Here is a 12039-nt window from a genome sequence, read left to right as displayed (position 1 = left end):
GATAAAAGCTTCAGCAGCCACCCACAAAGGAAAAATATTTTTTGGCCATCTGAAATGGCTACCAGTAATTTAAAGCATGTGGGTGGTACAGTGTTTGTGCTTAGTGTCTTGTGTATATGATAACTTGGTTTTCCTCAGAATGCCTGTGGCTCAGTCTAGGTTGGCAAATGTGGCTCTCCACTGTGACCTGATGTTCATAAAATATTTTTTCAGGTTTCCTGTTGTCTGGTGTACAAATGTAGAAATGAGCTACTTGGGTAGACCATTTGTGGTGTCTCTTGCTTTTGTTTGCAAAAACAAGCTTTGTCCTTCTCAGTGGTGTGGGCAGAGGAAGAAAAACAAACCTTTTAAGTTTGGAAATGATAAAATATTGTCCTCTGTATTTCCTGGCAGTTTCAGAAACTCATCTATTAGCAGAGATGGTGTGCTTATTACAAAGGATGCTGTCTCGCAGAGTAAAGTAAGCAAGTACCTTAAGCAGCAAAGAAAAAGGCTAAGTTAGCACTAACACTTCTTTTTTATTCCAAAAATGAAGAGTAGTTGTTGCACAGGGTTTTAAGTCCCAGTTGTTAACTAGGATTACAAGTCCCAAGTAACCCAGTAAAAGTAATGCTAAGATTTAAGTTGTGGTAATACTGCATAGTTTGGAGAAGGTCCCTTCAAATCTTGTGTGCACAGCATTCCTATATGCAAACAGTGAGATCTGCTGTTAGCAGACTGTTTAATAAGAATATATTTTGACCTCTTGACGGGCAGGATAGAGATTTTTTTTGTGACCAGACATCACAGACATAATTGTGGCCAGACATAATTCTAACAGTACAATGACATTTGCTATTGAACACTTGTTCCTTAGTGTAATGCAGAAGTTACAGAGCTGCAGCCTACACAGTGGCCAGGAGAGGAGTGGCTGAACAGCTCACTTGCAGCTGGGGAGTGAAATTGAGGAGAGCAATGAAATACAAAGGCAAAAAGGCTGCTTAATTTCTTAACTTTGATATACAGTTAGTTGTGCTGTGCACAGTAGGGATGCTAAATGTGATCAGAGGCATGGGCTGATAAACTTCATGTCATGGAAGTCTCCTGGGTATTCCACATCTTCTGCCATTGAGTATGGCTAAAATTACTTCAGACCTAAACTTAAAGTGCTCTTGAAAACAAGGGGCTTTTCTCTACCCTTTTATAGGGCAATAACACTGTGTAGCATTTCTGCACTAAATTATATGGGCTTTGCAGTACAGCAGTAAAGATCCATGTAGGAAAGGCATAAGGCCTTTCAGTAGTCAAACATGTATTCATTAAAAGGGGGAAAAAATATATATTTTCTAAATTAGATATGTTCTAGCAGTGACTTACAGAAGTCCTTATAGTTAGTGAGTATTCTGTCCTAACAAAGCAGACTGTCTCCTGCCCCCACCCTGTAAGAGGAAGGATATCTCTCATGTTGCTGAAATAATTTTGATTAAAATAAAAATCAATATACATCTGGTTTTGGTTATCAGTTAGCTAAAAATGCCAATACTCACTTGAATAATATTTCCATTATATCTTTAATGCACTGTAACAGGTATTGGAATAGTTACTTTCCTCTAAAAGATTGAAAAATGTCCCTGTCTTTTCTTCTGGAAAAATTGCCTTTCCCTGCAGATTGTCTAACAGAGGCTGTGGTAAATAGCTGTCACCAAGCTAAATCGTCCCTTTGTCACATCCTGAGGCTGTATTGATAGGATGCTTGTCCTAGTAGTGCTGGCTACTGATGTAAGACATTATTATAAGAGTTACTAGGAAAAAATCAAATGCTGCATTGATTCTTCACAAAATGGTAATTGTACGAATCTTCTGTTGTTTTTCATTTTGCCATTACTGCAGGAAAGAAAACCAGCATGTTAAGAGTAACCTGCAGAGTTACTGTGCAGAGACAGATTGATGTTCAGTGTACTTTAAAAATACTCTTAATCACATCAGCTACTGCACAGATAGACAAAAAAGGATGTAGATAAACAGAACATCCAGGCTCCTTGGGTGTTATCTTGAACATCCCTCCTTGGAGTTCAAAGCCATCCATTCATCGACATGACTTTTTAATTGAACTGTGTACAGAAATTTAAACTAACTACTTTTAGTTGGGTTTTCTTCATTGCAAAGGGCTGATCATTGTCAGCTCTTTTTATAAAAAAGTGAGAAGTAAAGGCTCCACCTGCCTTGGCTGGGATGAGTCCAGGCTGAGGAAGCAGCTGGAGGTGGTCCTGGGCTACTCTGAGAGCAGGGAGAAAATGCACAGCTCTGGCAGATGCTGCAGTGGCCTTTCCTGTGACATTCTGTTGCAGAGGATAGATAGATATGATCTCTTAGCTAGCCGAATGTTACTTCTGCCCCTGGATGAATCCTAGAGTGAATAATCTTCCCACAACATTCCTTTCAACAGACACTGAGCCTCCCAGGATCCAGTGCCCGAGCGTGAAGGAGAAAAGTGCGGAGCCCAACAAGCTGACGGCCCGAGTGTTCTGGGACACGCCGGAGGGGCGCGACACCGCGGACGGCATTCTGACCGAGTGGGTGAAAATCTACACCTGTGCTTTCCTCCTTACTCTTCTCTTAGCAATTCAGCAGGCCAGGTAGCCTTTTCCCTTCATTCTTCCAAGATGCTTTTTTATAGCTGTCACATATCACTGCTCTATTAAGAACTGCATGTTTGGAGGTGAGTTGTTCAGGAACTGGTTGCCCAGTTGTGGGTATTTAGAGCTGGTGGGATAAATAACAGCAGCATTTTTACTGCACCTATGAAGTTTTGCAGAGCTTCTTTGTGGGTCTCATAATTTAAAAATTTTCTTACCCCAAGTACTACCTTTTGTACATAACAATGAAAACAGTAGTGCATTGGGGGAAACAGAAGAGGTAAGTTTGACTGTCTTAAAAAAAAACCAAGGTGTGTCACAAAATGGTATCTGCAATCACCTTTAGGTTTCTTCCTAAGATACTGCTGGCTACTGATTTCCCAGGATTCTGCAGTTACCTTTAAAGTAACAGTTCTTGTTTGTAACCTTGATTGATTTAAACATTGAATTTAGACATTACAGTTCAAATTTTCTTTGTCAGTTTCTATGGTTTCACAGTCCCATTTTCCAGAAGAGCAGGGTGTACTTCTGGTGGTACTGCGGTTTCTGACTTTCCCATTTTTATCATGGAGGATTTAAGTCAGTCTATCTGGATTACTGTATTGGTGGGTGCATGGAAAATCTGTTTCTTTTAGTAAGCAAGTTACATCATTGCATTAGTGTACTGGTAAAGCTTAAAAGCTCAAAGTTCTTAAGCTTGAAGATGTTTACATTTTCATGTGAATACAAAAAAACTAATGAAAGACAATGATACTGCCCTTTTATTGCTATAATTTAATAATTTCATAAAGAAGAAGAATTCATTACATAATTAAAAACTTAATTGCCATTGAGGTCTGATGTAACAATTTGGTTACAATTAACAACATTAAAAACTACACCTGGTAAAGTAAAAACTTGGAAATTGTCAGAATGAAGACATTCCTAAGTCTTTTTGACCAAGGAATATCTGATAGGCATAAAAAAATGGGGAGTATCCCATGTAGACTTTATCATACAAGTAGCTGTTGTCAGCTCAAAAGAACCAAGCTCTTGGTGCAGTGGAAGTTTTTCCATAAATCACATCTCTATTTTTATAAAATATTGCTAAACTGTGCTATTTTATAGAGTATGCAGTGCTTTTTTTAAATGCACAGTCCTTCAGTTTCAGGAGCACAAAAGCTTTTCCAATACATGGAAGCCTCTTTGGTTACATGCTCTGTTTCAATACTGAGATTATGTCTTTCACATCTCAATTCTCCCACCTTGTTTGCAGGACAGGGTGAATTCCAGGTGAAAATGCTGCTGTTGATCCCCACACCTTTCTGCTGCGACACTGAAGCTCACTTTCTGTTCACTTCTGTACATATTAACAATCACAAATTACAATAGGAGCAGTTCAGAGCAGCCAGTTGAGAATACACCCCACTGTAAGAGACAGGAAATTTTCTTTCTTAATGTTGACTTTTTCTTATGTGAGGAGAAGGAAACTTGAGCTCCTCTGGGCTGGGTTACACAATGGATTGTTTTATAGGAAGGGAGCAGACCCTGCCCACTCCAACCCCCTTGTCTCAGCAGGGTGTGCTGTAGGTAGCAAATTTAAATACTTTAGTTGCTGCTGCTCAGCTTCTTCCTTTGCTTATTTTCAAATCTTCTGTCCTGCAGGCAGCCAGACAATCATAGCATGCCACAAACCTCCCTCTTCAGACTTTTACAGCATTGTGAGTAAATAAATACTGGTGAATTTATGAATGTCTGTCCTGTTTTATCTCTTGCTTTAGTGTTATTTTGAAAGGCCTGCCACCAGGGTCACATTTTCCAGAAGGTGACCACAAAATCCAGTATACTGTGTACGACAGAGCTGAAAACAAAGGCACTTGCAAATTTCTTGTTAAAGTCAGAGGTAAGGATTATGTTTTACTCTGTAAATACAGACGCTGATTTGCACCTGGCTTAGCAGGCAATTTGAAAATGTCTTCATTTCTGTATTTATCTGCGTATGTCTCTGTACATACTCCTGTGATGATACTGAAAGGGAAGACAGAGTCTTGCTGAAGACCCTGTATTGCAGCAGTGTGACTTCTTTGGGGAATAATGTGTTCTGATTTCATGCTGTAGAAGGCTGAATAAATTCCCTTTATTAAGCTAAATTATATTACAATAATACTATACTATACTAGAACTGTATTATACCAAAAAGATATTAAAGAAAAACCCATGACTGTCTCCAGACAGTCACGACACAGCTTTGACTCAATTGGTCAATTAATCTAAACAACTATCACTGGTGTGTAATTAACAAATCACTCTTTGGTAAACAATCTTTCTAGAACATTCTACACGTGCCAAACAACAGGAGTAGTGAATAGAGATAAGAATTGTTTTCTTCTTTCTCTGAGCTTTCGCATTGTGCCTCACAACTTCTTAGGAGAAAGCTTCGGAGAGAGAATTATGTCTCTCTCTGTTCAGAGAATGTGAATACCACAGCCCTGGGGCCAGGTCTGCAGCATTCTTGCACATCCAGGAAGAGCTGCTTTGACCAGCCCTGCCTCCAGCTCCACACCCCTTCCCTCCTGCCAGCTTCTCCGTGGTACATAGCCTGTGAGCTGCTGAAACGTGGAGGTGAAAGCATTTTTGTCAGCTGAGGCTCACATCTCCCAAGCAGGGCTGCCCTTTCACAGGTCCAGATGTTAACCTCTGGAGTTGAATATACAGAGGTGACCAATAGTTTTCAGCTTCAGCCCGTTGTGCTCCATGACCTTTTGTCATCTACACATCTGTTTCATTTCATTTAAGAGTTGAGGGGTGGGGGCGTTCAGGTTGGTTGTTTGGAGTTTTTAAGTGCATAACTAATAACTCAAAGCAAACAGAAAAATGCCTTTGGTACTGGTGTTCCACTGACCTGTGCTGCCTTAGTAACAAATGGTGATTCATGCTTTGTCTTTCATTTTGTTTTTTTTTTTTTCTTCTTGCTCAAAGTCAGGCGCTGTGTGAAGTTAAATGCCCCAGATAATGGCTACATCAAGTGCTCAGGTGATGGAAATAACTATGGTGCTACCTGTGAGTTCTCCTGCATTGGTGGCTATGAGCTGCAAGGAAGCCCAGCTCGAGTCTGCCAGTACAATTTGGGGTGGTCAGGAGTGGAGCCAACCTGTGCACGTAAGTGAGTATTTCACCACTCTACCAGGAGGAATCCAGCACAGAGGTTCTTAGGGCAGTGAGAATTTGGAAAGGGGGTGGGGGGTGAAATGCAGCTGCAGTGTCCCAGAGGTAGAAACATCGTTTTTGTGTCCTCTGCCAATTTGCACTTAACAGCTGAGCCTTTGACTGCTCTTTCCTAGAGTTTGTTTTAGCTCAAAGCTTTCCACAAAATGTCCCATTCTGGAGTCAATCCATTGTGCAAGCTAGAACAGTCTACAGTAAAATTGTTGGCTTCAATGAGGCCAGCATTTCACTCATGTCTTCTTTATTATTTGTTTTTGTCTTTCTGCTGTTGACCTCTGCCTCTAGAGATAGATTTGTTTTCAGTATGCTCTGTAACTTTTGTTTTCATTTTATTCCAGCCATGAATATTAATGTGAATGTGAGGACTGCAGCTGCACTTCTGGATCAGTTTTATGAGAAGCGGAGACTGCTAATTATTTCAACTCCTACTGCAGCTAACTTCTTCTACAGGATGCAGCTGGGGATGCTGCAGGTAAAACACATTTAAGAGAGATGTGCAACTATTTCTTTTTACTTTAAAGAAAGACACAAGAGAACAAGCTCCACTGTTTTATGTAAATCCAAAAGCTTTTGTATTGTAGCCACTGGAAGATCTGGCTCAAGCAGTCATGGTTCCAGATTCATCCTTTTCACAGGGGGTTGAGTTGAAATATCCCCCCAGTCTCTAACTTGAGTTCCATTCTGGATTGTGCTGCCTCTGACCAGTTGCTGAATCCCAGGCAGTTTTAGCCCTTGTATCCTCCCCAAATTAATTTAACTCATGCTCAATAATAATTCCCTATCTCAGCTGCTAAAGAAGTTTTAAAAAAACACAAACCAAACCTTCCAGCTCTTAAGCAGCTCATGCACACCAAGCTTACAGAATTTGCAACTACAATGCAAGGAAGTGTGAATAGCTTCAGAAATAAAAAGTGGACCAGCAAACAAAGTACCAGAGACACAGCACAGAAATCATCCAGAGTGCTGGAGGTAACACTGGGGTGTTCTGTTCCAAAAAACCCAAAACACCTGGTAATTTTCCTTCTTATGTGTTGTAAGTGTGATGCCCTTGTTGGCTTTTTGCTAGTCTTAGGGATAGATCTCCAAATATATCTGTCTCCTCAGGTAAAGGAAGGAAAGGAATCAGTCCTGTATTCTTTCACAGCTACAAGCACTCCTATCTTGTTTTTTCTTCTCAGAAATTGTAACCAAATGCAGTATAAATAATCATTGAGATATGAATGTGATTATTTTTTTTACTGTTGGCTTAAATTACACTTATATTTAAGAAAAAAACAAAAAACAAAGCAGCTCCTTTTCCCTATTAGATAAACTTGGCAAGAAAATTCAATATATTGATCAAACTGAATTTAATGGCTATAGTACATTTCCACTTCTTGGCAGCAGGCAAATGAGTTGGCATGGAAGAAAACTTTCTGCAGTCAACTTCTGTTTCACATAATTTGCTTTGATTACCAAATTACATTATTGGTACAATGCTTAGTATCCTGCCATCTTCTTATATAACTACAGAGACAAGTTGATAATTCTCCTAGGTGGTCCCTGTGTGTTGGTTTTCTTAGAGTATCTGAAAATCTGTTACTTAACCTCCCCTGGAGTCATGAAGCTCCAGTTCTTTGCTGTGAGAATTTGAGTGTTTGCAAAACACGCTCTGAAATCAGTTTAAAACATTTAACCAACTTAAGAAGAGGGGGCTCTGTGAACCCTTGCTGCACACTCAGAACATCCCCTGTTCTCTCAGGCATAACCAACCCCCCCTTTCTCCTCTGACCCTTGCAGCCGGCGCAGTGTGGCTTAGACCTGCGGCACGTCACCGTGGTGGAGCTGGTTGGTGTCTTCCCAGCACAGATAGGAAGGATAGGAGTGAAGCTGCTGCCCCCATCACTTGCCCTGCAGCTCAGGTAAAGGAAGCTCTCACTGCTTTTGTGTTTGCACCTTATCCACTTTATGCTTTTGATCCCTGCAACTTACTCTCCAAATACCACATCTCCTACTCTAATGTACACCGCTAGACACTGGGAAGTAGATATTGGTGAGCACACTTCAGGATTAATTTGCTGTCTGTGTAATAGCTACAGCAAATTAAAACACAATAACAAATTGATTTAATTATACATTTAATATGACTATGCTCATAGGGATTTAAGTCTGTATTTTTGGGTGCTGCCACTGAAAATAATTCAGTCTGTCTGTATTTGTATTGGAAATGCTCCTTTGCAAGAGACAGCTTATCCTCTGCACCAGGGCTGGTGGTGGTTGTGGCCAGGCTAAAGGGGAAACTCTTTGAAGTTCCATATGTAGGAATAAGATGGGCAGTATTTCAAAGGGGAAATTATCTCAGCCTCCTCAGCCTGACCGCAGCATCAGCAGTTTTACTGAGGTGCCGAAACTGTTTTGACTTGGGTTTAGACTGGCAGAGGATTGGTTTTCACTTGAAAGGAAAACTTCCAGTGCCAGCATTTCCTAAGGACTGGAAGAGGAAAAAAAGCCAAAAGTGAAGGCCTTGTTGGCAGGAAGAGTTGTTTAGAAAAAACTCAAGGAGCATTTTAAACAACATAATCTATGATATGCCTGAGGAAAGGGAGTAAGTTTTAATTGGAGACAATGAAAATTGCTGACACAGCAGAGCGGGGATTTTTTAAAAGCATTAAAAAAAAAACTTCTCAATAAATAAAAAAACTCTTTTTTTTAAAATAAAGATGCTTTTACTAAAGTTTAAATGGTTTTCCTGTGGCTCTGTAGAAAATAATAAGCTTTCTTAACATTGCATTCCCTGTTCCCTTGCAACCTTTAATGAGGCTACATTTCAGAAACTGGTGTAGTGTGACCTGCCCTGCACGCAGCCAAAGTTAGTTTTCCATTGATTTTGTCTTTGTAGTGTGAATTACAGCTTTCCAGTTCTGCAAGGTGCTCAAATCAATATGAAATGCACTCTTAAGAATAAAGGTGTTGTCCAGAATTGACATTTCAGTAAGCTAATGAGCACAGGTGCCCCAGTTAAAACTTTGGAAAGCACAGAAGTTTAGCATTTGGATTTTTAGAAGTATTTTTTGTTAGGTAATATATGGCACAAGATGAATGTAGTTTTCTGTCACTATTGCTTAGCTTTAATCTTTATTTTAGTTTGAATGTAATGGCCAAGCTTCCTAATTGCAACAAGACTATGCCTAGAGCATTCAGACTTGTTAGGAGGCTGAAGAAGGCCAATTTTGATGCTTCATACCTTTCCAAAGTCCCCTCAGTTTCTTCTTCATGGCAGCCTGAATTTGTTTATCCCACACTAATGACTGCATATCCAAGCATCTTCTAGTACATTACATCAAGTAAAAGATGAAAAGAGCACCACAGATAAACTTTTGTTACTTATATAACTTTTGCTGCTAGAGCAGCTTAAATGACCGCTTCCACCACTTTGGAAGAAGGACTCCTCCGTGATTAGCAATGGCTTTTGTTCCTCTAAAATTAGTCACAAATGGTTGCTATTATTAGGTAGCAGTGAGAGCAGACTCCAATAATTTTGTCCTGTTTTTTCTTACTGTGACTTCTTGTACCAAGGAAAGCCAAGAAATGAAATCGAAGAAAGGGAATAGTCTTACTTGTAACTCAAGCTTCATCACAAGGGTTTTCTTTAGGCAATGTTCATGGTACCTCTTTTGTCTAACCTTGTTTTACTCCTGTGACAGCAATGAGTAATGGCAGAGAGCAGAGCTGGGTGCAGTCACCTTGACACTCTTCTGATGCAGAGGGCCCTTTATCTGGCTCCTTGTCAATGCTGAAAGCAAACCTACACTCAGTGTAGCCCCTGTGACCATGCCCACCTTCCTCTGCTCAGACTCAAGAGGCTGGTGCTGCCCTTTAACAAAACCAGTTCCTTACTTTGCAGGCTGCTGCTGAGGATCCCCCATTACAGTTTCAACATCGTGGTGATGGACAAGCACGGCATGGACAAGGAACGCTACCCTTTCCCAGCAACACCAGCTGAGCTCTTTGCCCTGATTGACAAATTCCCCTTGAGAAAAGATGAGATGAAGCTGCAAGCAGAAATTGGTCAGTCATGTCCCTAATTCAGCATTTCAGGACCTGCAGTTGTCGGTGAATTTTTTGTGATCTACAGAATTCTCCCCTTGGTGCTACACAAAGCATGGCTTTTTTAATCACTGGTGTGATTTTTTGTGTGTATTGGTAAATCTGTCCAGCCATGCAGCTGCTCTGCATAGAAGGGTGCACGATGCTCTTTTGTACTTTCAGTCATTTTTAGACCATAGAATGGCCTGGGTTGGAAGTGACTTTAAATATTGAGTTCCAGCCCTGCTGCCATGGACATCTTGCACTGGATCAGGTTGCTCAGAGCCCCATCCAACCTGGCCTTGAACACTTCCAGGGATGGGGCAGCCACAGCTTCTCTGGACAACCTGTGCCAGTGCCTCACCACCTGCACAGTGAAGAATTTTCCCCCAATATCTAATCTGAACCTGTTCTCTTACAAGTTCAAGCCATTCTCCCTTGTCTGTCACTCCAGATGCTTGTAAAAAATCCCTCTCCATCTTTCCTGTAGGCTCTGTTCAGGGACTGGAAGGCCACAATTAGGTCACCCCTAAGCCTTCTCTTTTCCAGGCTGAACAATCCCCATTTTCTCAGCCTTTCCTCACAGGAGAGGTGCTCTGTCCCTGTGATCACCTTGGTGGCCTTCTCTGGACTTGCTCTGACAGTTTGATGTCTTTCCTCCTGCTGGGGACCCCACAGCTGGATGAATGTGGATGTAGGATTTACTACCTAATGGAATTTCTTGTACAGAGAGTGAAGAACTGAGGCACAGTTCTGGGAGTTTATTTTGGATTTTTCATTCAGTGTAAAATTGGGGTTTCTTTCTTACTGTTTATAATTCTTTTTATTAATAAAATAATTGTTTTGCAAACAGATAGTTGTCTTAAATTCCTCTTGGAGGTTAAAGTTGGTCAGTTGATACAAAAGTTGGTTCAAAATATCTATCTGCAAACCATTATAAAAGACATTAGCCTCACACTGAAAGTGCATTAGGAACCCACTGGTGCCTTTTAGTTCCACTAAAGAAATGTCAATCACAGACAAAAAGCATGAGCCAAAGGCAACACAAGCATTGATTTTCAGCAGCAGCAAAGAGAAAATTGGTGATAGCAGGAGCATGGAAGTCATTGCTACAGGGAACATGATGAAGGAGCAGTGATCAGTGTAGAGGATGAATTACTAAGGCCCATGTACTGCAATTCTTAATAGGAGCATATGTTCTTACCTGCTGCACTTCTGCTCCTGGCTTTTAATGTCCAACAGTCTTGGAGTAGCAGACTTTTTTCCCCCCCCCCACTCTTCACCTTGGAGACAGACAAGGCTGTTGATTTGATGGCAGGGAAACATTACTCCAGGGAAACATCATCAAGGATTTGTCACTTCCAGAGCTGTGAAAATACTTGTTTGCAAGTAATCACTTGAAATTAACAAAAAAGAAAAAACTTATTTAATAAAAAAATATCAAAAGGCAATCAGAGCAGGAAAAAAATTTCATTTGTTTTATTACAGCCCACAGTCTTGACAATCCGCTGCAAAGAATACAGATAATGCATAAAGAATACAAGTATCAGAGGAGTGAAAACTGTGAGTTACAGTTTGGATGCCTGTTCACTGGGTATGATGCATGATTTGACTGTCTGAACTAGCACCCAGCATCTGTGCTGTTCATTCCTGTCCCTCAAGAATACAGTCTTTTTTTTCAGCCAAATGCTTGTTTGACTGTGACCATAAGGTAGAGTTTTAAATTTTACAGTGGTGTCAGCAGAAGAACAGTTTTAGCACCATCTTTAAAGCAATCCTTACCAGAATTTGGTCTCTTGCATCCTCTGAAATGAAAAAAAAAAAAAAAAAAAAGAAAAAGAAAAAAAAAAAGGAAAGAAAACTTTTTTAAAAGAAGATTGGTCCTGCAAGTGAATTAGTGAGGGAGTGGGTGCAGAGTGAGGTAAGTCAGCCTTGAGCAGCTAGCAAAAGCTGCTGAAGTGTGGCAGCACCAAGGAGGAGCTGTGTGGGGGTATGCCATGTCTTCTGAACAGGATGATCTGCTTCCCAGGGCTAGGAGGGTGTTGCTGAACACACAAGAGCAGCTGGAGAGGGATTTTCAGAAGGGCATGCAGTGATAGAAAAGGCCTTAAGCTGAAGGAGGACAGGTTTAGATTAGATGATAGGAAGAAATTCT

General features: G+C 40.7%; 1 protein-coding gene across 3 annotated transcripts in view; it reads left to right on the top strand.

Moving 5' to 3' along the window:
* The window catches only part of SRPX (sushi repeat containing protein X-linked), a 39623-nt gene extending 28889 nt beyond the window's left edge, over window positions 1-10734 (top strand). For 2 of the 3 annotated variants that reach the window (XM_021552955.2, XM_021552956.2), the window contains 6 exons: window positions 2426-2615; window positions 4376-4497; window positions 5574-5753; window positions 6158-6291; window positions 7599-7720; window positions 9703-10734. In XM_021552955.2, coding sequence (XP_021408630.1) covers window positions 2426-2615; window positions 4376-4497; window positions 5574-5753; window positions 6158-6291; window positions 7599-7720; window positions 9703-9883 — 929 coding nt within the window. In that variant the 3' untranslated portion in view covers window positions 9884-10734. The remainder of the gene's footprint in view (window positions 1-2425; window positions 2616-4375; window positions 4498-5573; window positions 5754-6157; window positions 6292-7598; window positions 7721-9702) is intronic. The other variant, XM_021552957.2, reaches the window with a different exon arrangement.
* Window positions 10735-12039: the final 1305 nt, after the last annotated feature.

This window comes from Lonchura striata, chromosome 2 (genome assembly GCF_046129695.1).
Source record: "Lonchura striata isolate bLonStr1 chromosome 2, bLonStr1.mat, whole genome shotgun sequence".
NCBI classification, from domain to species: Eukaryota; Metazoa; Chordata; class Aves; order Passeriformes; family Estrildidae; genus Lonchura; species Lonchura striata.
Note: the sequence above shows the minus strand (reverse complement) of the source record. Positions and strands in the feature narration are given on the sequence as shown.